Below are 26,714 nucleotides of genomic sequence, written 5' to 3'. Positions count from 1 at the left end.
TTGATTATGACAGCAGACGACGAGCCGTTCAGCTCAGAACCATGAAAACAAAAATGAAGAATAAACACAAACGAATTAGGATTTCACTTTTCAACATTAAAATTTTCTTGTCCTGATTTTTGAACTGCTGTCTGGATAAAAGAGAAACATCTTAAGCATAAGTTTGTTTATGTGCAAACAATAAATGTTTGTTAGACATTTTGTTGTGTATTTTGACAATGGTTCAAGATTTGGCATAATGTTTATAAATCAATGCATGCTAATATTTGAAGAAAAGAAAAAAAAACAAGAAAGCATCCAAAATTGTAAAGAAAGTGGCTGTTTCAGATCATATAAATTTGATCTGGAGGTCTGAACTTGTGTCTGATGTCACTTCACCAACACTGAATGCTCCATCATCAGTAAGTGAACCTCACTGAGGATTTCTCTACATTTGTCGTTTCACCACTTGAAGGTGTTCTCTTTAAAAGTTTGAACAGACAAGAGAACAAACCTGTCTGACTGGATTCTTACTGCTGACTACTTTTAGAGATGCTTTTCTTTTTGTTTTCTCATTGGATGCAGAGACTGCACAGATCTGACAGCAAAATATGCCCATATACGTTTTACTATTTTGTAGCTTTTTTTAAAATATTTTTACTCTGACCAGTGCATAGCAGACCATACGACACGATACAAAAAGAGACGGGCAGATGGAAGAAAAGATGGGAAGCCATCCAGGTAAGCTAATGAGGACTTACTGTAAAAAGTAAAAGTTTTTAACTTGTTTGAACATGCCATGGATCTGACACCAGAGATGTTTTATGCTTTACAAATTTGCTTGATAGATTTAGAAGATTTTAAGAAATGTACACAAACCTAAGAGCAGACATTAGCAGGGAAAAGAAAGTACGAAGGTAAACGATCTCAGTGCGTCTGACTTTCTCATATTCCTTAAATATCTTCCTAAGTCACCAATCCTCCAGCTGCTGCCTGAAGATTAAAATACAGAATTCAGTATTTAATAAAAATGTGTCAAATGTGGTAACGTGTGTCCCTGTTTTTCAGCGAAAAAAAAAAGAAGAGAGATCATGAAATATTCTTAGGTTCAAAAGCTGGGATTTTACATTTGATCAATGAATGTAAGCTGAATATTAACGTCTGGCCTTAGTTGGTTTTTGCAGGGATAGTATCAGCTAATCCCTGCAAAAGGAAACAAAAGTTAGTCAAATGTAGCTCTGCACTTCTGTTAAACTGGTTAGGCTGCATATTTTTTTCTGACCAGAAGACAAAGCTTCAGTTCCCGGCATGTTACAAAAGAAACCTGTCTGTTAACTTCCTGTTAACAGACGGGAAAACAAACACACCTTCAGATTCCTGTGTAGAGAAGGCAGATCTTGTTCATTTTTATCATTCTGAATCACTATTAACTAAAGTAGGAATAATTAAAAGTTTGAGGGTTTTTTTGGCTTGAATTTAGAAAATATTTTATATAGTTATAATTCTTATCATTTTATTTTTCCAGGACATTGTACCAAAAGTTACCTCAAACCTGTCACTGCATGATGTTTTTCATAATTAATGTACTGTAAACAATTTTTAAAAATTTATTTTATAATTTTGTACATTGGAGCAATATTTTTTAAGTGCACAATTAGCTAATTTACGTTTGAATCAAGTTCAGTCTGTTTCCTGTCAAAAGCAGAAATTCTCACAGCATGATACTGCCATCGACGTACTTCACTATGGAGGTATATTTTGGCTTCATGAGTTTGCGACATATACACTGTGTGCATTTTTGTTAATGTTGTTCACGGCTGCTTGAAAGATTACTGCTAGCTTGTTGGTCTTACAAAGAGTATGGACTTATGGAACTCATGTATCTATAATTTGATACCTGCTACAAAATAAGACAAGATGTGCAGGAGCTGCTTTCTTTGGCTGAGTAATTCTGGGCAGATTTGGTTAAGATTTCTATTTTCTCTGCTGCTTGATTTCTTGTTATAGTTCAAGGTTCAGTCTAAAAATGAACCTACTGCTTCAGTTTCATCACATCTCTCTGATTCTCATTAGAGCTGATGAGTGAAAAATAGCTTTCCCCAGAGCATTAACTTAGTGTCAGTCTTTTAAAAACATCAAAGTCAGATTTGGTGATGTCTGCGCTTTCAAACCAAAAAGCCTCTCAGCTCCAGGAATATTCAACCTTTTCTCTGAGGGTCCTTTGTGAATTTGGTCACAAGTAAACACATTACCTTGTTGGTGTCAAACAGGGAATTAAAATAGGACACATCTAATAATGAGCATTATCCTGCCAAGTCTAAGGTCGTTCTTTATTTTTTTTAAGACTTCCTGTTCAGAAGACAATTTTTAAAATCTATTTATGTGATCTTAATCACAAGCTTCTTAAGATCTCCCGCTATTTGTCTTTGCGTTTTATTTTTTCTTTGAAAAATTTTCAATTCAAACCATCCTCAAGAGGGATGTTTTCTGATTTGATAAGCTGCTTAGCTGTGACCTGTAAATCATTCAGGCATAAAATTGGCTGCTTAAACCCAAGGGATGAATCAGTGATGTGTTGACACACAGAGACAGTTTTAGCATCACAACAGGCAGCGACACTAATTTTCTCTCATTTATTCAGCTGATTCTGTGAAAGTAACAAAGACAATACATTTCAACCGAGGTATTACAACAATATTTTAGCAGGAGAAACGTGATGAGTGCACAGGTTTTAGCTGTAAACATGGCATTCAGCAAGAATATTATTGGTAGGTTGGTGTATCTGTCAGGTTCTTAAATTAAAGATTAGACTAGGTACTCATCAATACAGTATCTAGTGTTTTATTAGGCCTTGGTTTTACTTTGTGGTCTTATAATATATATAAGACTTTAAGGTCAAAAGATATACTTCAAAAACCTTCAGAAAACCTGAAGGATTATGGAACATCTTGAAAGGATAGAATAAAGTTGGAGGCAAAGTAGAAATTAAAGGTGTTCAGAAACATTCCAGAATCAGAGTTAATTGAGCAATAATGTTAGATTTTCTTCCATTTTCCCTAGAGGAGACAGGGAGTGCAACCCTTCCACAGATAAGAATCATCCTGATCGGCAGCCGATGGGGAGGCAAGAGCTGGTCTGGTAACACGATTCTGAGGGCGAACAGGTTCGAATGTGGACGAGCCAGAACAACTAAGGTGGAAGTGAGGCATGGGGAGGTGGAGGGCAGCAGGCTGATCATAGTCGACACTCCTGGGTGGAGCAGCTCTCTCTGCCTCACCGACATCCCAGAGGGGGAAAAGCAAAGTTTTAAGCTGTACGCATCCAAGAGCCCGCCCGGTCCGCACATCTTCCTCCTGGTCGTTCCCATAGACTCAGCTTTCACCCAGGAGCACAGGACCACCCTGGAGGAGCACATGAAGCTGTTGGGAGAACGGGTATGGCGGTTCGTCATGGTGCTGTTCACCTGTGGGGATTACCTCGGGGAGAAGACGATAGAGCAGCACATCGAGAGCGAGGGAGATTCGCTCAGGTGGCTGGTGGGGAAGTGTGGGTACAGGTACCATGTGTTCAATAACAAGGACAAGCATAACTTGTGTCAAGTCTCAGGGTTGCTGCAGAAAATGGACGAGATGATGAAGAACAACGGTGGGGCTTTTTATAAGATAGACGAGCAAACTCTTCTGGTCATCACCAGAAAGCAAGAAGATGTCGCCAGGAGGGCGGAAGAGAGACGGACGAAGGCTGAGGAGCAAAGACAGCGAAGGAAAAGACTGATTCCAGGTAACAGTGACTATAGCTGCACTCACACACACACACAAATTTAGAAACAGATACAATTGGATGAAATCTAACTACTTACCAAAACATAACAGCTTCATCATAGTTTAGTTTTACCTAAACTGTAGGGATTTAGATGAAATGCCACCTACATGTAAACTAAACTGAGAAAAAGATTAAGAAATTATAACTGCCTCATAGAAACAAACTGTCCTTCTGCATCTTAGGGTTACTTCAGAGAATTAAATTGTTCAAACATTTTAGTCTCTGGGGAGGAAATGCAGTTTGATTGAATTCACTGACTCAAACACTTTTAAAGAAATATAAATTTCCTGCAGAAAACTTGCTGAGCCCTAGTGTTTGGGGCACTAGGGCACACATCCAGCTGGCCGTCATGTTTCTGAGATAAAAACTGTTTAAAGTTAACAGAAAATATCACTTGATGGTTATGCGTTATTGGAAGACTGGAAGATTAATACCTAAACACCAACTATAAAGTCTTTAAAAAAGGCAATGACCAAAAAAATTTAATAAATAAACAATGCTAAGCCTGGTGGGGGCACAAGTAAAGCCTGGTGGGCCACCAGGCTTATTACTCATTGTGGGAAGCCCTGCATTACTTAGATTAAAAAAGGCAGCTCACACTTAAAGATTTGACTTTTTTACATGTCTAAATGTCTAATCCACCCAACAGCATCACATATATTCCTGTTGCAGATTAGTTACAGTTTAACACATTAAAACAATAATATATTTGTTAAATAAATGTTTTTGTATTCGTCTGATAACAGAGGAGAAGAAGTCGATCCCAAAGCTCCAAATGATTCTCTTGGGTAGCCGAAATGTTGGGAAAACAGCGGTGGGGAACACTCTCTTCGGTTTCAGAGAACAGGAAGACGGGAAGCGAACGGCAAAGTCATTGATTCGCCGAGGGTTTGTTGACAAAACCGACGTCGCGCTCGTCGACACGCCGGGTTGGTGGAAAGGCTTCCCTGCCAGTGACACTCCAGAAGCCATCAAAGAAGAAATAATCAACAGCATGTTTCTGTGCGCCCCTGGACCACACGTCTTCCTGTTAGTGATAGATGCTGATGCATCCTTCCACAACAAGAATTTGAAAGCAGCAACATCACACCTGGAGCTTCTCGGTGATGGAGTCGTGTGGAAACACACGGTGATAGTTTTTACCAGGGGAGACTGGCTGGGGGCCAAATCCATAGAAGAGTACATTGAAGGAGAGGGAGAGGCCCTGCGGTCATTAGTGGAGCTATGTGACAACAGATATCATGTCGTTAATAACAAAAATCCAAGTGATCGCAGACAGATCACAGAACTGATGGAGAAAATCACTGAAACTGTGGCAGAAAACAGTTGGAACCATTTTGCTCCAGACCAGCAGCTGCGTGTCGACATTGAAAAAAGACGCAAATGGGTGGAGGAGGCTGCAATGCTGAGGAAAAAACAAGTCACAGCTATGAGGAGTTCAGCAGGTATGTGCCAGTCGTTAAGTAAATCTTTCACTTATGTTCAAATATTCTGTTGATAAATACTGTGTCTGTGTCAGCTGATCGATTGGCCCATTTGTTTTCTCCTCAGGGCCCAGGAAAAGGTTGGACGTATTGAGGGTTCTTCTGCTTGGGCAGAAGAGTTCTTGGAAGAGTGCAACAGGAAACACAATCCTGGGTAAAGAAGTGTTTGTGACATGTCAGAATGAAGAGTGCAAGATAGAGAACGGGGTGGTAGATGGTCGACAGATCACCGTAATCGACACCCCGGGTTGGTGGAGAGACTTGTCCCGCTGCACCGAAGAGACGGACAAAGAAATGCTTCGAGGTGCGTCTCCGTCCGGGGTCCACGCAGTTCTGCTGGTGGTCCCTTTAAACCCAACATTCAGAGAACCAGACCGAGTTGCTGTGGAAGAACACATGAACCTTTTTGGCATCGGGATCTGGAAACACACAATAGTTGTTTTCACGTATGGAGACAACCTAGCAGACAGGTCCATCGAGGAGCACATTGAGAGGGAGCCTCAGTCTCTGCGCTGGTTGGTGGACCAGTGTGAGAACCGGTACCACTCCATAAATAACATGAAGAAAAGAGATAAGACTCAGGTTGCAGAGTTGTTTGAGAAGATCGAGGAAATCGTGGCAGGAAACGGAGGGAAGCTCTTCTGCCCTGACATGGAAGAGACCCACCAAAGGATCGCTGAGAAAGCCCAGAGGAAGCAGCTGAAAAATGTGCTTAAGCGGCGCCTGCAGAGCGAGTACAAAAGGAGAGAGCTGGAGCTCTTGCTGGGTTTCAAGGAAACCCTTCTGGAGCTCCAAGCAGGACTCCAAGAGTCTATGGCAGCGACTAAACCCAAATCACCCAGTGAGTATACTGCAATGAAGACAAACACATGTGTTTTACCCCAATGTACATGCGTCACTGTGTTTGGAGGTTTAACCTGATTTTTTTTTTAATGATAGTTGCCCATATGACCAACTTAACAACTATGTTTGCAAGTCACTGGATGAAAGACCAAAACAAAGAGCTGAAAGAATTTGATAGCAAAATCAGCCAGGAAATTGAAAAGCTTGATAAGGAACTATTGAAATCCTCAACTGTTCTTCAGAGCAGCATGGACATCTTGATTCCTGATTGTAAGAAAAAAAACTATTCAACTTACCAATTGCTGCATCCACAATAATACACTTACTGAAAAAAGTGCTATCGTTTCCTTTTCAGTGGCAGACCACAGTCCACCTCAGTCCATCGTTTGCTCTTCGTCAGATCCAAAAGTGTCCAGCAGCAACTTTGACAAAGTTCTGGGTTGGCTCGGCAAACTTCACGTAACCAGAAATCTGGACAACCAGCTGACCGTCAACTTCTCTGACACATCAGGATACAGATCTGTGCTATCATTGGACTATGACAATGACTCCATCGCAAATTATTAGGGTCCTAAAATACTTTTTCTGTGTTTATGTGGCAAGTGGACAATAAGGATACTGACTCTTAGTACTATTCACCCCAAGACCAAAATGGCTGAATGGTGACTTTTATACCTGGATCTAGAGTATTGCTATTTGCCTTTATTTTGAAAATTGCACAACAGATAATTTACTCAGCTAAAAGCATAACTAATAATACAGTTTTATTTCATTTTATGATTCATTTAATTTTATAAATTGTATATTATTTTAAGAGGCTTTAATTAACTACTGATAAAGTTTTGAGTAAAGTTTCCTTCCAACATGTTATATTATATTTTGCTCTTCCTACTTTATAGAAACTGAACATGTATGTCAAGAAAAATTTACCAAAATAAACTGATTTGAATCTAACATCATGAAGACAAATGTAATCAAGTGAAGAGGTGTAAAAAGTACATCTGAATTGTTCACTGTTATCAAATCTCTAAATTCAAAAGAGGTCACTTTTCACAAACTCCCGAGATCTGGAGCACAAAGCTTCCCAGGACACACAGAGTCTCTCCGTGAATCTCTCAGTACAGCATCCAGTCAACTTCAGGGGATAATGAAGCGTGTCAATGATTATGAGCCACCATGTACAGTAATCTTTTTGACACATTATTATAATTAGCACAAAACTTATTCTGACTGTTAAAACATTGCCTTAACAGTCAGGCACCGGAACTAGTGCATTGACTTTCTACAAGTAACTATATTACCTTCAGTTGTTATAAAAATGCTGTACAGATCAACTGTGACGACAAAGTCAAAATAAATTTTAATTGTAATTTAATGCCTTCAAATTGGGCCTCTTGAAGAAACTCTGTCTCTTTCCAACACTCCACCTTCAGGAAGTCACATCGCTCAACCATTAGCCCTTTAGCAACGTTTTTACCGATGCTGCACTGAGAAGTGTAACGAGCTCAGCTCCACCAGATGTTCGCTAATTGCTGCTGTCTAGTTTGAAGGAGCAAAGTAGGGAGCAACATCAGGTATGTTTTTGACACAGGAATAACTTTTTATCCTGATGTAAAGCTCAAAAAAAGGCAATCTGACACAATACTGCCCCTTTAATTAAACAAATGTGCAAAGTTTTTTGAAACTCAACACCCGGCATCTGATCCTAAACTGAATAACATGGATCTCTATGGCAACCTCATCAATCTAAAGCACAAATATCAAACCAGAGTTAGTCAGGTTGGTGAACTCCAGATGTTTCTCTGCTCCCTCAGAGCCCACGGCGTCCTTCAGATTCACAAATCCACCTCACAGTTTGTCCTTTTGCAGAGTCAAACTCCCCTTGTTGTTGGAGCTGGTTTGGGCGGGACACACACACACACACACACACACACACACACACACCCACCCACACACACACACACACACACACACACACACACACACACACACACACACACACACTCACACTGCTCCAATCTCTGACCCCAGACACCTGGTAGCGACAGAGGACACATGCAGCCACCGGAGCAAAGCAGAGCAGAGGTGCTTCAGGTCACACTGAATGTGTAAGCTGAGCAGCAGCAGATATCAAACCTGCAGTGTGGCATCGAGTATCTCCTGCTGTCTCGACACAGATAAACTGCATAGTACTGGCCTCCCCTCTCTGACTTTCCTCCATCATGACCCTGCTGCCTCCCAGAAGTAGGACAACGTCCCAGAGAGAGCATTTCACTTTCTAATGCATCTTACTGTCTCCTCTTGTGTGGATTTTGAGTATTTTCACATTTCTCTTGTGAGTGAGAAGCAGATGTGCCGCTGACCACTAGGTGGTGCTGCTGCTGCATATGAGAATGAGGATTTGTGAAGGAGCTGAGGGACAGTGGAGTTTGGCTAATATTAGCAACTATGTTAAAGGGTCTGGGACAAATGTGAACACTTAGTGGAACTGTATGTTGTACGGTAACTAACAGGAAAACGCTGCATTGCGATAAAAGAACATATCACTGTCTTCAAACATGTATTTCAAGAAGAAATGCAAGATCCAATTTAGTCTCTAATACTATATGCTCCTCATACACAAAGGATAAAAAGGTCATACAGCATCATACCTCTAACATGCAGACAAGAAACCCAGTTTTTGTTTTAGTATTTCATTAAACATAACAAGCTAACAATTAACTTACACTTATTTCACTTAATAGACTGGGCAAATTAAACATAGCTTGCTCAACTCACCTAGTGGTTTTAAAACCTTTGAGTTTTAAAGGTTTTAAAGTAAAACCAGGTTTTTAACACCAGGTTTTTAAACCTGGTGTTCTAATTTCTTACACTATTTAATACACTTCACACAAGCTTTTGATGTAATGTCATTTTCTCCAACTGCTGAAATCTTTGTTTACACACACTTCTACTCATTTGGCAGAGGTTTTGGATGTAACTGTGTCTGTAGACGACACACAGAGTTACTGCTGCAGAACAAAAAAGACTATGTTATTTCTGAATGTTAGTTAATGAATTAAACACACAACATGCTTCACTGCACAGGTCACACGATTGCTAACAGCACACCGTGCCTTTCTTTCCATGATTCATACAATGATTCTGTCTTTCTTTTTTCCAATATTCTCAATTGTATCATGTTGACTCATGAAGACATCCAAGAAAGAAGAGCAGCCAGAGGTCTTATTATTTTGCTAATCAAAACATCTGCAGTATAAAAAGAATTCCAGCAAAAAATAAATAAACAACAAAAAAACCCATGATATAGTAGTAGTTGGAGTTTTACTTTGAACATTCACAAGTTAAACAAAAATGCAAATAAATAATTTATTGTGTAAATCTGTCAAATTTAAATTCAGAAAAAAAATGTGCTTTATTTTGCAATGTCACTTCATTTGACTTCACATTCTCGTGATTTTTTTTTCATTCAAGCAGTTGGCTGCACAAGTTCAGGTCTCTTGTTGCGGAAATTCAGAAATTGCTTTGTAAAGACGCTCAAATCCCATCTTCAAATTTATTTATTCTGAAAGGGAAAGTGGGAAGTCCAACCTTGACTTCAGCAACCTCCACTGCACAAACAATGCAGTGGAGGTTGCTAAAATTACTGATGAGCTCTTTTGCTACCTTGTTGTGGCGTCGGATGCAGGCCCAAACTCTCCTCTCCTGATCACAATTATGCTCTGTGAAGCTGTGGCTCGCCTTTCTTGACAACACTTTTACACGACACCAAATATCAAACTCCTGGAATTTGCCGTTTATAGTTTTCTCCACCAGAGGGCGACAAAGCGTCTCGCGTGACGTAATTGTCATGAGCCGGAAGAGGGGAAATTGTAGTTGTTCAGGAAACCTGACATGACAAATCAAATCGCACGGTGATTGAACGTCTCACTCGCTCACGAAGCAAGCAGGTGAGTGTTTTGTCGGATTAATACCGCGCGTGTTCGTGGTGCGGCGTTGGCACTACGTTCTCCTCCGCTTCTTTCTGCTAAAACGTGCTGCTTTCATTGAGCAGTGAAGGAGCCCTGCCCCGTGGCGTTCGCGGACATCTGGGCTCATTTGCAACACAGCTTCAGTCTGCTCTGCTCGTAGACAGGACGTTCACAGATCTAATCAATCGCACTGAAACTTTACAGTGTGCATGCTCGTCGCTTCCTTGTTAGCTCTCTGTTGTTGCTCTTGTTTTGGTCATTGCTCAGGCCTCATCTCGTTTCTCTCTTCATATGTAAACAGATTTCTGGACGAGCTTTTCCCCACATACCAGCAGCAATGGTAGGAAACATTGTCGCTCTTTGTTTACTCCAAACTCTGTCGATGCACACATTTGAGTACATAAACTAGTTCAAGATCTTCAGCTTTTACTGTGTCAGAAGAATTGACTAGATATTTATTCAGTCCGGTTGGCTAAATGCCATCCATCCATTTCTACTGTCCTGCAGCTGAGAAGTTGGTAAATGTGTAATAATCCTGTGCATAAATTGTGTTGAAGCAGATATGAATGTCATGTTATGAAAATGAATGACAAGTGGTTGAATTAAGCTTGTCGCAATAAACAATAAATTAATTAATCACATGATAAATTAAAGGGAACTGAATCATTTTAATTTTCTTGATTTATTGTTTTTCTCTCTTTTTTTTTTTTTTTTTTTTTTTTTTTTACCAAAAACTGAATGATAAAAGTCATCAGTTTGGCGCTTTGGTCTCAACTATCCCTTTTTTTTTAGTTCATTTTGTTCACAGTGACTTCATAATTAATTTTGTTGTTTTCTTTCTTTATTTTGGATATTTAAAATGTCTTTCGGGTCCAGTGTTTAAATGTTATTATAACGTAAAGGTTATTGATTGTTGAGAATGTTTTCTTTCATTATTATGCCATTATTACCATTATATTACTTGAAACTGGTCTCAAAACAACAATATTATCGCTCATCGCAATATGTTCTGGGAAAATTTATCGTCCAGCCAAATTTGTTATGGTGACAGGCCCAGTCTGATCTATTGCAAATAAAGTGAAATAAATTCAGCTGCCCAATTCAATTTTACCATCAACAATGCGGAAAGGCTTTTGCTACTGCAGGAATATGAGCATTTAATGAGCGGAGAAAAGGTGTACTTTGAGGTGCTTCTGAACATTTTTTAGCTACTAAAGCAGCCCGGCCCTGAAAGATAAATTTCATGGACTGCATCTCGTCCTGCTTCAGCATGGCCGTGTGAAGGTCAAAACCACAGCCCAGCAGGAGGAGGAGAAAAGGAAAGAGCGGGAGAAGAAGCTGAAAGTCTACGTGGCTGCTCGGGACGCCTGCTTCTCCAAGGTGATTTCAGCGACACGTGTTTTAAAACCTTTTTTAAATTATGTGTTTTTGAATAAAAATGCATACTTTTTTTTTGTTTGTTTGTTTTAATGTTCATAACGCCATAATAATTTAATTTGAAAAATTGGTGATGCTAAGACAGAGCTCATTGGATGTGGGATCTTATCCTGGTTTGCAAACGTATTGAAATTTTTCTGCAGTGCACAGTTTCTAGGTGAAAAGTGCTTAGAAATTATTATGCAAGTTATAATTTCTCAGATTTTCTTAAATGGTCAATGCAAATGATGGTCAGTACAATTTTCAAGGCATGAACTATTACAGTAAAAATCTAATTTTACTGAACAAAGCTCAGTTTGTAGTTTTGCAGAAAGCAGTCGCTTTGGATAAACTATGTAAGTGCAGTGTCAGAATAAGCAGCAGAATCCTGGTGCTGTGTGTGTGTTTTTTTTTTTGGTATAAATTTATTTACAATGTAATAAATCCATGTTTGTTTCTCTTCCTTCTCTGTCTCCACTGTGTCAGAGGAAGGATGGTGTTTTGGACGATGAAGCCCTGCAGCTGACTCAGCAGCTCCTCTCTGCAAACCCTGACTTTGCAACCCTGTGGAACTACAGACGGGAGATCCTGACGCACCTGGAAACTGTCAAGTTAGCAATTTAGTTGTTGTTTTTTTCTTCCTGCTGTTGTGTCTGAAGCCACCAGGAGAGACGCCGGCGCTGGAATGATGACCCTGTTTCTCCGTGTCCACCTCAGAGACGAGGATGAAGCGCAGAAGATTTACGAGGCTGAGTTGTCGTTTCTGGAATCTTGCCTGAAAGTGAATCCAAAGTCCTATGGCAGCTGGCACCACAGAGGGTGGGTCTCAGCCCGTCTGCCTCGACCCGACTGGGCCAGAGAGCTGAGCCTGTGTGATCGCTGCTTAAGCCTGGACGACCGCAACTGTGAGTCATGAGTGGAAGTTGAATGTTTTTCTGGTTTTCACATTGAATTTTGTGTTCTTTTTGAAATGGAAAGTTGTAAAATTAGTGCTGTAATTGGGGCTGAAATGATTAATCGGATTAAAACGATTAATCTGATTAATGCAATTAATCAAATTAAAATGATTATTGATATTAAAGCGATTAATCGTACTAACCCATTAATTTGATTAAAACGATTAATCGCTTTTACCTGATTAATTGGATGAAAATTATTCATCAAATTAAAACAAAACTCAGAATCATCATTATAAGTTGATTATTGAAATAATCGTCAGCTAATTTAGCAATCGACTAAAAAATATTTACATTTTACATTCAAGTTAAAAAAAAACCCGAAACATTATTTTCTCCTGTTAAACACCTTTTAAAATAAGTTTATTAATCCGGTAATCCAAGAATAATCACCAGATCATCTCTACATAGATTAATCGATAACTAAAATTATCAATAGTTGCAGGCCTAAGCGTTGCTCACTGACTCTGACTTAATTTTCTCCCATCTCTCCCAGTCCACTGCTGGGATTACCGCCGGATGGTGGTGAAAATGTCCGGCGTGTCGGTGAAGCAGGAGCTGGAGTTCACCGACCGCCTCATAGGGTCCAACTTCTCCAACTACTCCAGCTGGCACTACCGCAGCACCCTGCTTCCGCTGCTCCACCCGGGCTCCCCTGAGTCGCCGCCCTTGCGCTGCGGCGGTGACCCTCCTCACTCCTGTTCGCCGTCCTCCCCTCAGGCCCACTTCCATCGAGTGTGTGAAGAGCAGCTGCTCAAAGGTAAGACAGGAGCCGGCGATGCAGCGTGGCGGCAGACAGGGGGCAGTATCGTCCTGATTTTAAACTGCTGTTTCCGTTTCAGAGTATGAGCTGGTCCAGAACGCTTTCTTCACCGACCCAAACGACCAGAGTGCTTGGTTCTATTACCGCTGGCTGCTAGGCAGAGGTATGAGTCTGTACCTTTAAAAGGGTTTTTTTTAATGAAAGTGCTGGAGCTCCTCATGGCTATCGCTGCTGCTGGTGAGGCAAAGATTTAACTAATGTAACAAATATGAAACTTTTCTTTCTGTATTTTCTGCATGTGCAAAATAGACATTTCTGTGTGTTTCATCAGGATTTTATGCTCTAAACCAAGAGAAATTTAGAGCATAATTATGAATTAGAAAGAAAAGAATGCATGGCTAAAACATTGTTCAATCAATAACCGTGAAATAGTTCTATACATGCATAAAGTCCTTTGAAAGCTTTTTCCTTCTTACAGTTTTCTTCTGTTTTTCAAAACATTATTGTTGGTCATATATACAAGTACACATACACATGTAGAAGACAGTGTTTTATTTTCTTGACCTAAAAATCGATGCATTTCTTAGGAAATGATTGCAAAGAGCTAGACTAGAGAAGCCCACTGAAACAAGATGTAAAAAACTAAAAGCATCTATTAAAACATTTGTTTTTGTATTGCTGATTTTTCACCAGTCCTGTTCTTATTTTTTTTTTTTTGCCTTTTAAAATGATCAAAGGCTGAAAAACAGTTTTTTTCATTTTGGAGCTCAAACCTTGTTAAAGCGTTAAGATAGGAGCAATGTGAAGGCGGAGTTTCAGGCAGAGCAGGAGTTTCTTAAAGAGACAGAGGCCCAATTTCAAAGTCAAATTTATTTTAAGTCATGTTTATTATATATAGCACTTTTATAACAACTGAGGTTAACATAGATACTTGATTGTGCTACAAAATTCCCCTTTAATATGGCGTCCTGATTTAGGAATACTTGGAACTTTTTTTGCGCTCTTCAGATTTTGATCAGGAGTGGATGGACTTTTGACTCCAACTTGCATGCCAGTGTACGTTCCGGTTTGTCTGAGCATGCAAGCGACGCTCGTTGCCATTATATGACTTTGACTCATGCGTTTATCTATTATCATTTCTTTTGTCTTCCTCCCAGCGGAGCGTGAGGACGTGATAAGCTGCGCCTACGTCAGTCGGGAGCAGGAGAGAGTCGCCGTCGCCTTCTCCAGGCCTGTCAAAGTCAGCAGAAATCTCCTTCACTGTTTCTGTGTTTTTGTCGCTTACTGCATTTCTTCTGCATGTCTCCGCTCTCGAACAAGTTTTCCTTCATTTGAAGATTTAGATTTTTATTTGTTCTTTTCAGAGTCTGGGGATGATGTGTCCTCGTTAAGAAAAACTCTTCATGTTTGTTTGGAAACAGCTGTCCTGATGCTTTTGAGAGCCTGCTGTGAGATTTGATGAGTAGCAGCTACGTTTTAGGTGTCTGTCTGATAACGATAAACAAAGTCTGATGTCTGGTTGTTAAATGCCTCAATAAGGAGAAATTACTTCAATTTTTGTTCATATAAAAACCTGTTTGAGCCCAAGCTTTTATTCCTGGCTCTTTTCTTTAGATGTTGCTTCATTAATAACAATATATTCTCTCCTCATGATGCCATCTATTGTATAAAGTGCGCCAGTTTCTCCTGCAGCAAAACAGCCCCACAACCTGATGCCGCCACCACCATGTGTGACAGTTGGGATGCTGTTTCCAGGCTTACAAGTTTCCCCGTTTTTTCCCCTAAACGTAACAATGATCGTTATGGAGAAACGGTTCCACTTTAATTTCATCAGGCCAAATGACTCGTCTACAAAAATGGAAGATCTTTGCATTTGAAAACTGCAATCTGGCTTTTTTATGCTTCTATTGAAGTAAAGGCTTCTTCCTTGCCAAGTGGCCTTTCAGCTCCCATCTGTACCGGAAATGTTTCACAGTGAATAATGACGCTGCCTTACAGCATCTTTGCCAAGTTTTTAATCATTTTGGACGCAAACACGTTCATCGCTGAGACACAGAACCCGTTTCCTGAGCGGTTTGATGATCGGACTTTCCCACCGTGTCTGTACTTTCATATAATTGATTGAATGGATGAACATCTTCGAGCTCCGGTAAATTGTTCCCGAGGATTAACCGGACTTCTGCCTCTCTCCCCGTCTCTCTTTCTGATTGGCTGATTTCTGTTGACCTTCCCGTCGTGCCAATCAAAACAGCGGTGTGTTCCAGGTGTGGCTGCAACACACACCCGCACAGACATGTTGAAATTAACTTAAACATGACCGATAACCTGTCATTAGTCTCCAAAGCTGTGACATCATCGCCGTCGTCCAGGCTTTGTCTCATTGTTTAGAGAGACGGGGAACTTTAAACATGCGTGTAAGCTTCTGGAACAGGAAAGAAACGAGTATGTAATTCTAGCTGACGTAAAACGAAAAGCGGTTGCTTTGATTTAACTTCAGACCGTGAGAATTATTTTTTTTGATTTTTTTTAATCTGGTGAGCATGAACGTCAGGTTTCAGCTGCATGTATACTGCACCTTCATTTTGCACCCAGCGTTTATTGGCCTTCCCCTCCCCATGCAGGCGCAGTCGGGCGGTCTGCTGCTGCTCCTCGATGGTCAGCCTCAGAGAGTGGAGTGGCGGAGCGTCCACCCACACTTCCAACACAGTCCAGTCTGGGTATCCTTTAACTCCAAAGTGCAATAATAATAACAACAAACTCATTTCACATTCCTCTTCATCTGTGGCACAATATTCAGATGCTGCACGTCTGTCAAGAAGAAGGGAAATGTTTAACATTCGTTGGCTGCTTTAACTCTAAACTACAAACACTCACTGCTTGTTTTATCCATTTACAATTCTTCACTTGAACAAAGCAGAAAACTGTTTTATGGTGATTTATTTAAATCAGGAAGATTAAGAAAAATCCCAAATACTTTCTTTCTTTTGGCCGACCTGCACCTGCATGAGACTTTAAACTTAAAAAAATGAGCTGAGAACAAACCTCACTGGACAATTTAAAAAAAAGATTTTCTCGATTTATTCATGGGAAACTGTGCCGACTCCTAGGTTAAATATGCAGCCTGGCCTTTCCGGATCCCCTTTTCAATTCTCTCAATAGTAATTTTTTTTTTTTTTTTTACATTTTTCCTCTGGCAACAATAAGGCTGTCCCATTTCCACTCATTCATAGCAGGGCTTATTCCTGTTGCGTCACAGCGCTCCATCTCCGTCCGCTTCAGCAGATTCCAAAAGCTGGAACCGAATTCGGTCCATCACAAGTCGGCACGTCCCGTCTCATCTCATCGATCGTCGCTGCAACTCGTATGCCTGTGAAGTTTGCAAAGCTTGAAGGGGGTTTTAAAAACACCTTAAGGAGCTGTGTGAGAATGAATACTAATGCGCGAATTGGATTTGATTGAAAACGGTAATCAGGCCATTAATGGTGTGTAAAAATAACCGAAAGAGACTCAAAAGAATCTCCCTGAGCCGCTCATTTCAGTGACATATTTGGGGGGGAAACATCCAAAATAACATTTTCAACAAATCTATGTTTTGTTGCTTTTTCACATTGGGAGAAAAAAAAAAAAGTGGAAAAATCCGAACCTAAATTTTGAATAGTTGTGATGGGGCCGGGGAACAAAGTTTATAACAAAAATCTCCTGTAGAACAATTATTCATAACAATCTCTTTAAAGCAAATGTGTAACTAAGGTGTGTTTTTTTTCTTCTTCTTTCTTTTAAATGTCTTCACGATCTCCTAGTCCGTAATCTAACGTTTGTTTTATTGGGGTGTAAATGCGCTGCAATTCTGCTCCCATTTTCTTCAAGCTTGTGGTCAAAAGTCTGCGTAAGGCTCAGATTTATCTCGCCGCCACACGCAGAGGGGAGAGCGGTGAGGGAAGTAATGAAAAAAATAAAAATAAAATCGCTAAAGCTCACTGTTGGAGACCAGCAGCAAAGAGCGATGTCTTTGTGGGGTTGCCGCGTTTCCATGACAACCTTTAAGACACCAGGCTTGCCAAACGATTGTTTAGAGATGATGCAACAAAAAGAGAGAAGGTTTCTGTCCAGCTCCTCTGATCTTCACCACTGGACTTTGTGTGTTTTGCTCATAAAAGAACAACGATGGAGCTTTCACCACAGCAACACGCTACGGGTGCGTAAAACTGAAGAGGAATACGTGAAAAGATCTGTGATGCTGCGGGCCGTTTTGTTTTCCAAGGGCCGAGTTGGAGTTCATGACTTCATGAACGATCTGAACTAACAGGATCCTTAAAATGAACAAGATAAATAATGGTAGGATTCACTAGAAAACTGAAAAAGTAGCAGATTATTGATCTAAATTATCACAAAAATCTAGAATCTCCCAAGTCCTATAGAAAGAGGATGGAATGAGCTGAAGAGAAGAAAGCAGAGGCTTTTCTCCCTCTATGATCCGAACAATGTGAAATGTTACAGAAAACTACTAATTGTTCCTTTGGCAAAACATGGTTATACAAGGTTTTGACGGCGGGGGCGCCAATGAATGTTGCACGAGGGAATCGGATAAAACAATGGCGCTATTGTTCCCAAAGGGAATTTTAAATGTAGCTCATATTAACTCGAGAGTTTCTGTAGAGGCTGATGGCTGTGGGCAGGACGGACCACCTTCAGCAGTGTGCGTTAGAACAAGTTGGAAGAAGCCTCTGACTGTGTTTCCGTCACAAATGTGCACAAAACTTTGCCAATATTCGGCGAAAAAACACAATTTTGTAATTTTCCATGAACTAAGAAAATGCAACTTGTGAAGAAGTTTGTCGACACTGTAAATCACTGGAAAACATGCAGCACCATAATTCTCCTACCACGTCCTGTCGTCATCTTTTTCACCAGTACCAGCAGTAGCAAAGTCGTTTCCGTTTTGCAAAACATCATAGTTTCGATTCAAGTGATAAATCCCATCATCCTAGTGCAAAAACTTTTTTGTGGCTGTAACAGTCACAAACATCATGCTACTGCAACAACACATGGATTACTTTGAAGCTTTTAGCAAATCAGGACTACCACCAGCTACAGCCAGTTGCATTTGTTTTCTTTCACTGGGCCCTGCTCTTCTGCTTTTCACCTCTGGAAACGCGCCATAATTTGATTATGCTCTCACATTTTGAGTCTAGACAGTTCAAAAATGAAACATTTTCATGCAAATCCAATACAGTTCTTTTTCTTTTTTTGTTTTGTGTTCCCTTTGTGAATTGAATAATTCATGCTCCGACCATACGTGACCTTAGCACCTGCACAGATCTGCGACCTCCCTCCAGGAACGATAAGCGACATCGCCAACGAACACAACCTGACCGTGCACTGGACTGAAAAACACACCCACCGGGACTGCGCCCTCTACACAGGTGATGCATGTCCTACAGTCTGGACTTTTTCCACGTTGTACGTTTATCTTTATTCACTTATTTATTTTTGCCTCCTAAGGCCGGAGCGAGAGCTGGTGTCGGGACACCGCCACAGACCTCGAACTGTTCAGGTACGGCTCTTGCATATTTGCAGCAAGTTTCAGACGTGTTTTTTGCAAGATGGAAGAACAGATGGCGGTGTCTTGCTCGGTAGGAGTGAACTCTCGGTGGAGAAGACCTCGGTGTTGCAGTCGGAGCTGCAGTCCGTCAACCAGCTACAAGAACTGGAGCCTCTGAATAAATGTAGGTGGAGACGGCAAATTTATACCGCAGAGAGCCGGTTCCAACTTGAGACTCAAGTTTATTCTGGGCTTTTGGTTATCCGTTTAAAAAGTTTTTTTCTCCCTGGGTTTAGCTGTGACGCAATGTGCAACTTTAGGTTAATTTATTTTTTTCAAAGATTTAGCTGCGTGATTTTAGATTTGATGCATATTTTCTCAAATCTACACAGGTTTTGAAGCTCAAATGTCTACATGTACCTATACTGTGTCCTATTACAGTTATTGTTGTCTGAACTTGGAAAGTTAGAGAAAAAAATATGTCAAATTGCATAATTTATATGGTCAATGGAAACGTAGCTAGTGATGGTGGGACAGCGCAAGATAGTAGAAAGCTCAACTAAAGCAGACAAACAGCAGTGTTAGCAAAATGCTAACACTGCGGTTATGCTTTTCTTCAAACTTGTGTACCCTGTAAAAAAAAAAAAAACAGAACATTTCAAGTGCATCACTTAGGGTCGTACAGACTAAAGCACTCCTCCCAGTAATAAACTCTGACTGAGCTGTTAAAGTTTTCTGCTGCTGGCTTAGTGACCCTCAATGTAACCAGCTAACTAACCTTCCTGCCTTTGAAGGGTGCTTGCTGACCATTATCCTCCTGATGAGGGCACTAGACCCTCTTGGGTATGAGAAGGAGACCCTCGCTCACTTTCAGACACTCAAAGTGAGTACCATACACACACACATGCACACACACACACATCATACGCTCACTAAGCGTATTTGCTCAGATGAATGACTGAGCACGCTCCCCGTCTCTCCTCCAGGAAGTGGACTCCATGCGCTCCGCATATTACAGCGACCTGTGCAGCAAGTTCATGATTGAAAACACCATCCTGAAAATGGAGTACGCAGAAGTGCGAGTCTTCAGTATCTCTGACAGGGTTGGTCCTGAATTCCTGATGAGCAACATAAGGAAAAAACAAACACTTTCCGCCAAAAAGAGATGCAGAAAAGCAATTTGTGTGTCTTCCAGAACCTGACCACGTTGTGCCACCTGGACCAGCTGTTACTAGTAACTCACATCAATCTGTCGTCCAATCAGCTGCGGCGGCTGCCTCCTCAGTTTGCGATGTTGCAGTGCTTGGAGGTGAGAACGCCACCAAGTCCACTCTTAATTGCCTCCTCCTGCAGTGTCACTGTTCTGTTTTTTTGTGTTTTTTTCATGAGCGGCAGTGAGGGAGGGGATGATGAGGGAAGGCAATGTCGGCTTGACCGTTTACTGCAATTAAACCACTTGGTCTCAACTCGCAGGTTGTGGAGGCTGATAACAACTCTATACAGAACCTGGAGGGAGTTTATCACCTTCCCAAACTGGAGGAAGTCTCCTTGAAGAACAACAGTATCCTTCAACCTGCGGATTAACATTCGGCGCCGCGCTCGCCCGAGACACGATCCGGCCGCCCATCTTTGTCTGCAGCCGAGCCACGGGGATCGGGTCTGCCCGCGCGCGCCTCCTCTTCCTGCCATCCGATCGGTTGTAGTGACTCGAGAGGCGGGCGCGAATCAGCTCTGAGTGGCGTCGGCGCTACAAAGAAAAAGAAGAAAAAGTGGTCGGAGAGCACGAAGCTGCTGATGCCGGGTGACGCAGAAAGAGAGGGAGTTCTGCTCGCAGCGGCTGCTGTTGACAGCGTTTGGCAAAAAAAAAAAAAACGCACTCGTGATTATTCTCTTCAGCTCGGCACATGCATAATTTATGTCACGTGAAACTTCCAGTAATTAAATGCTGCGTGTGTGAGTGTGTGAGATGTGGTGAAAGGGGGGCTGACTGCTTCACATTAGGAAGAGAAGAGACACTTGGCGACACATTACTGCCACAAGCCCCATCCTCTCTCCGTGCTTCGTCTCCTTTTACACACAAGAGAGGAATTAATGAGGTTTGCAGGTCATGACACCCAGGTCGGTTAAAAAAAAAAATCATTAATATTCTTTGCAGTGACAGCTCAACTTTGGAGTGGAAAAGTTTATCCAACACCACAGCGTTGCATTTGACATACAGATCATTGTTGTCACACCTCTTCTCACTCACCATTACTCACCAGCACAGGACGAGCGGGGCGTCCTTTTTCCTTTTCCTTTTTTTTTTTGCTGTTATTTTTCATTAACCCAAAACTCACAGAGATCTCCACGCTGGCAGACCTTCAGCCTCTGGCCTCCTGCCCCAAGCTGAGGCGCCTCGATCTCCGCGGCAACCCCGTCACTCAGACGGCCAACGTGGAGTCGGAGTTGGCTGAGCTGCTGCCCTCCGTCGCGGACCTCCTGCTCTGATCGTCCCGTCGTTCACTCGCCTGTCCGTCTTCAGCTGTGTCTTGGTAGCAGACACCCCGTGTCTCGTCTCCCTCTCTCTCTCTCTCTCTCTTTCTCTACAGGCTCTGATTATTTTGTTTTGAAGTGTGCCGTGCCTCTTGTTTGTAGGCGGACTGCCAGTCACAGTCAACACTGAAGCTCTGACAGCCTGATGGTTCAGAGCATACATCACACACCTGTCCACCACTTGAACACAAAGTCTACATTTAAATGTGCGTGTGTGAGGAGGGGTGGATGCACGATGAAACACGTCGCATTTCGCCGTTTGTGTGGATGGATGTCCAGTCCCACTACTGCATGCAGAAACATGGAGGAGGAAGAAGAAGAAGAAGAAAAAAAAAGGTGTAAAGTGGATATGGATTGGCGTGCAGCAATGCTGGTTTATTGCTTCTCTGAGCTTTGTGCTCAAACAGGTTGATTGCAGCATCTTGTAGTAATCATTATTTTTAAAAAGGTTATCTTAAGACATTAAATGACAATATACTGTTGCACAGTAGATTCAATAAAAACAGCACACATTGTGTCACTGCCTTCCAGCAAGCTTTTGTTTGTGTCCTTTCTGTATTTGAATTATTTCTTCTTTTTTTTTTTTTCTGGGCCAAAGATTAACAATATTTCTGAGAGACAGGACGTCTCCTTGACCTTTTTTATAGTATTTCACACTAAAAACAAAAATGTCATTGTGCTTTGCTGGGATTTTGTATGACTGGCCAAGACAAATAGGCGTGTAACTGTGAAGTGGAAGACGTTGGAGGTGTGTGATCCCTCGTATCATGGTATCCATACCAGGCTGGTATGATTGATGCCGATACTTTTTATTCGCTGTATCAACAAACCTCCTGTGACTCAGGTGTTTTTGAACTTTTTCAACAGTTCAAACTTTGGACAAGGTTCATTTGTCGATGCTTTAGTGACACATTTGCATTTCCTGAATAAGTAAAGTGCATAAAAAAAAACTTAAAAAACAATATTTCAAGAAGTAATCTGGAACTTTAGTCCAGCCGATGGACCGAACAAGATGCTTCAGGTTCTGCTGCTTGTTTAGTGAAAACCCTCTGAGTTCTTAAAGGGACAGTCGGATTTATGCCGAGGCCATATTACACAAGAGACATCAAACTCAGTCGAGCCGTTTGATGTGCTGTGTGGTGGTATCTTAAAATATTTCGTGGAAGACTGTACGTCTGTTTGTTGTCCGAATAATAGTAATAATAATTCAATCTCGCCCTTTTCTGATTATTGCTTTTTTGTAAAAAAAAAGAAAAAAAAAAAGCGTCAACCCTATATGTTCCTTTCACACTGTCAAAGTGTTTCCGGTTTACTCCTAAGATTATTTTGCAATCATTTCAAGCAGACTGTAATATTGGAGAAGGAACTTCAATGCCATCAGTTAAAACAGGCGTGCCTCCAGAAGGGTGTCTAGTGGCGTGTCAACGTCAGAAATCTGTCATTGTTCCTTTATTTATCTTTTCAATGGCAGGGATTCAACATTGCGACACATCAAATCTCTGTCTTTTTACGGTCATGTCATAGCATTTTTTGGCAGTGGAGCTTTCGAGAAAAGCCCTAGTTTGGGAGTGTCCTATTCAAAGCAACACGGCACACCTTTTGACTCAAAGAAAAAGTACATTGAACTCTGACTACAGACGATGGAACAGGTTGGAAGATGTTGCATCAACTTCAGGTTAAACGAGGATCATCAGTTTTTTATGTTGCTACTCATCTTCCAGATACTTTGATATGATTTCTAGGGATTGGCTTGGCCTTGCATTTCTTCTATTTATCCACATAAGCACACTAACACAGGGTTAGAGATATTTTTTAATCTCCTGCGATACGGTTTTCCGCGAAAACGCGAGTCAAATCAAATTTTATTTGTATAGCACATTTCAGCAGCAAGGCATTTCAAAGTGCTTTACATCATAAACTCAAAGTCATGCAACATATAATAAACAATACATTGTTACATATTACATTTCAAAATAAAGTTCTAAACAGGTGTGTTTTTAGTTGCGATTTAAAGGAAGTCAGGGTTTCCGCTGTTTTACAGTTTTCTGGAAGTTTGTTCCAAATTTTTGGTGCACAGATGCTGAAAGCTGCTTCTCCTCTCTTGGTTCTGGTTCTGGGGATGCAGAGCGGACCAGAACCAGAAGACCTGAGAGGTCTTCTAGTATATCTCAGAATGATGTCTTCTTCTGAGATAAAATCATCCCACAAATCACAAACTAACCCTGTTTCTAAGGCTTGAAGACGCAAACAAAACGCAGAGAGAGCCACAGAAACATCAGAGCCGTTACAAATGGCGGACCTAACATGATTCCTAACAAGACGGCCTCAACGGGTCGCCCAGTGAGTCACAAAAAAGTCACGAAAAGGCTTTAGTAAAACATTCTGTGGACTGATGAGGAAAATGTTGGGACAAATTGGTAAAACCTGTTGTTGAACCTAACAGCAGATTTCTTCCAGGTAATCAGGCTGCCAGTCAAGCATGGTGGTGGCTTGATCTTTGCTTCGTCAGTCGTTGTAGTTTCATGAATTCTGCCGCCAACTACAAAGTTTTGTTGAACGTCTGGCCGTCATTGTTCTCAGGCTGTGCAGAAAGTCAGTGACACGAAGCACAACAGCAGCAACAACAAAAGAACATTTTAAAGACTCATCACCAGTCACTGCTTCATGGGAGTTGTCACCAGGCTGAGGTCAAACCAAAAGTAATCCACCAGGGTGGTAATTTATGTTCAGGCTTTTTTGATTGATGCCTCAGATCGTCTTTGGAGATTAGAAATCCTGTTTTGCAAGTGGCAAAAAGCTATTTGTCATCCATAGCTTTTTGATATTTACTTTCCTACTTCTTCTTTTTCTTCTTTAGCACCACTTTTGTTGTAGTGATTTAAAAAAAAAAACAAACCTTGTTTCGTGAGGCTCAGCTGCGACATCGGGCGAAACTCCAGACGTCGAATGTTTGAAATGAACATTTTTTTATATTTTTTTTATCAAGCTCATGTAGGGCTATGGTGATATGTATTCATCAGCAATGTGAATAACCTCAACTCTTCACTACAGCACCACGTTTACAATCCAGATTGATGAATTTAGACCGAAACTCAGATTGACCTCTTATCTGCAGAGTTTCTTCTGAACATCTTAACTTGCCTTTCTTCCAGAGCTAGCAAGGTGAGCATGTTGTGTTTTCCCTAGAGAAAAGCAAAAACTTATAGGTTTTCATAATACCAATGCATTTCTCTGTTTAACTCACCGTTTTAAATTACAGACACATTTGCAGCCATTTGCAAGTCGACGTTTCAAGGCCAACATAAAAGCTATCATGCTGCCATTCGAGCTCCGAGCTGAAACCGAAACGGCAATAAATTATTTATTAATATGTAAATGTGAGTTGTTGTTTTTGTTAACAAAAAATAATATACTAAAAGCGTGCTGTGATTGTGTGTATTAGAAAGACAATACAGCATTGAAATGATGACTTCTTAATTAGTATGCTTTCAAATTTTGTGACAGAATTAGTCTCTTAATTGCATTGTTAAAAACTAATCTGCTAAGCTAAGGGAGGAAAAATGTCCTGAATCAGTCACTGTGACATCAGCCCGGCATTCCTTATCAAACTGAGAGGGAGACTGCTCCCTTTCACAAAGTCTGAAATTCTTGCAAGCCCAGTTGGTAGTGTGTGACTAATGCGTGGGCTTTCTGAGTTTGGGTGTCACAGCAGGAGGGCGGTGATGAGAACGATTATCTAAACAATGATTTCATTCCATTCAGCAGCTTCATCACTGTCAACTTTAAAGTCACCTGAGCCCAGCAAAGGCCTGTTCATTAGATCCTTTGTTTTTTTTTAAATAAAAGAACATCTTATTTCCCTCGTGTTAATAAATGAAAAATTACATCATGTGCAATTACAATCGTTTACAGAATTGGCTGTAATGGAGATTGTTTTGTTTTTTTCATTGACTCACTAGGAGAGTTGACAGCTGCAAGTGGACGTCTTCAGTCACTTTACGAGAAATGTAACTGCTTTGGGGTTTTATTGGAGTCATTATACAACTTGCTGCTTGAGTTCACTTCGAAAACAGGAAACAGGCCAACGTGTTTTATTTATTTACTCTTTTCGATGATGAGTGAATAAATATACGTCAGCTTGATGCGTAAGTCCTGGACAGACATCGGACCATTCAGCTTGGCAGGACTGGTGGAGTTAACTTAGTAAATTAGTTCATGTGGTCACTTTCCCTTATCTGAACATATTTGTGATTGTGACCTGAAACCTAAACCTTTTGACTCATGCTATGGTAAAACATTTCTCTTGAGTTTTTTTTTTTTCTGGTCAAACTTCATGGAGCAGGGACTTCGTTCCTGCTCGTCACGTTCTCAGTCCTTTCTTCGGGGTGAACGCGTCCTTTGCTGTTCCCACAGATCACAGAAAGTCTGAGTTTTTGTTAGTTCTCAGGTTGCTTTTGAGCATCTTGATTAAAGTTCCGACAGCATTTCCGGTCCGCAAAACCTCAATGTCCCGCTCATGTCGGAAAAAACACAAATTTGCAATTGTGGTGTTTCCATTAAGAAACACAATTAAAATCACATGAGTAAGTTTGCTCACTCGATAAGTCACTAATAAACATCATCCTCCAGCTACTTCCTGTTGTCTTCTTTGTGGTTTGCGCCAGTGGGAGCATTTGGTTGTTGATCATGTGGCTTTTTTTGATGCAAAAGAAAAAAAAAACATTTCCATTGGAGTTTTGTGAAATCAACCATAAAAAACCTCTCATTCCAGTGCTAAAACTTTTTATTAAAAAAAATATTTATATACATATTTTAATTGGTAGGTTTCTTTTTAGCAAATATATTTTTGAAATGTCAAATTGCGCAATTACATGGTCAATGGAAATGCAGCTCCAGTTCAGACTTGGACAGGGTTGTGTGTTCACATAGAACTGTGATCCCAAACACACATCCAAACCGTCTTTGCAGGCCGTCAGTACCGTCCATATATCCCAAAAGGACTGACATCAATCTTCTAGAAAACCTTTGGACTGTGTGAGAAAACCAATGAATCTCAGTTTGCATGTCTGATCATAAAGGTGATAGAAAGACGGCAGGAGCTATTTGGCAGAACATGTGACCGAGGTGTCATTTGATAAAGTATTCAGACCAAGTATTAGTGGAGAGCTGTGTCTAAACCTGTCCAGGGTGTTCACCTGCTAGACTGGCCTTTGATTAGGACAACAAGAAGGAGCCACATTCCTTGGCTAGAGAAAAAACTTGTTTACAAAGATAACACAATTATAACACACAAAACAGACATTTAATGTGGATACATTCAAAGTGAAAATATACGCAGATGTAGTGGAACTCTGCTGTAAAAGATGAACAGACAAACATTACTTTACAATTCAACATGAGTTGCAG

At 40.9% G+C, this 26,714-nt stretch overlaps 2 protein-coding genes across 3 annotated transcripts; both read left to right on the top strand.

Moving 5' to 3' along the window:
• The first annotated feature begins 571 nt into the window (after window positions 1-571).
• Window positions 572-7,408, top strand: LOC129370183 (GTPase IMAP family member 8-like). The gene is made up of 6 exons (XM_055045935.1): window positions 572-720; window positions 3,040-3,759; window positions 4,548-5,246; window positions 5,353-6,126; window positions 6,225-6,398; window positions 6,484-7,408. The coding sequence occupies exons 1-6, from the start codon at window positions 693-695 to the stop codon at window positions 6,693-6,695; spliced, it is 2,607 nt and encodes an 868-aa protein (XP_054901910.1). The 5' UTR covers window positions 572-692; the 3' UTR covers window positions 6,696-7,408.
• A 2,575-nt stretch (window positions 7,409-9,983) lies between these two features.
• Window positions 9,984-21,843, top strand: rabggta (Rab geranylgeranyltransferase subunit alpha). Of its 2 annotated transcripts, XM_055045957.1 has the most exons (18): window positions 9,984-10,078; window positions 10,401-10,439; window positions 11,369-11,479; window positions 12,002-12,126; window positions 12,233-12,420; window positions 12,968-13,231; window positions 13,314-13,397; window positions 14,392-14,474; window positions 15,856-15,951; window positions 18,552-18,657; window positions 18,737-18,788; window positions 18,872-18,960; window positions 19,571-19,659; window positions 19,763-19,879; window positions 19,972-20,085; window positions 20,250-20,337; window positions 21,115-21,307; window positions 21,411-21,843. In XM_055045957.1, exons 2-17 carry the CDS (start codon window positions 10,437-10,439, stop codon window positions 21,261-21,263), a joined length of 1,758 nt encoding a protein of 585 aa, XP_054901932.1. In that variant the 5' UTR covers window positions 9,984-10,078; window positions 10,401-10,436; the 3' UTR covers window positions 21,264-21,307; window positions 21,411-21,843. The 2 variants fall into 2 exon arrangements, with proteins under 2 accessions (XP_054901932.1, XP_054901923.1); XM_055045948.1 differs by having other exon boundaries at window positions 21,115-21,843.
• Window positions 21,844-26,714: the final 4,871 nt, after the last annotated feature.

Source organism: Poeciliopsis prolifica, unplaced genomic scaffold (assembly GCF_027474105.1).
Source record: "Poeciliopsis prolifica strain line A6 unplaced genomic scaffold, Auburn_PproV2 SCAFFOLD002, whole genome shotgun sequence".
Taxonomy (NCBI): domain Eukaryota; kingdom Metazoa; phylum Chordata; class Actinopteri; order Cyprinodontiformes; family Poeciliidae; genus Poeciliopsis; species Poeciliopsis prolifica.
Note: the sequence above shows the minus strand (reverse complement) of the source record. Positions and strands in the feature narration are given on the sequence as shown.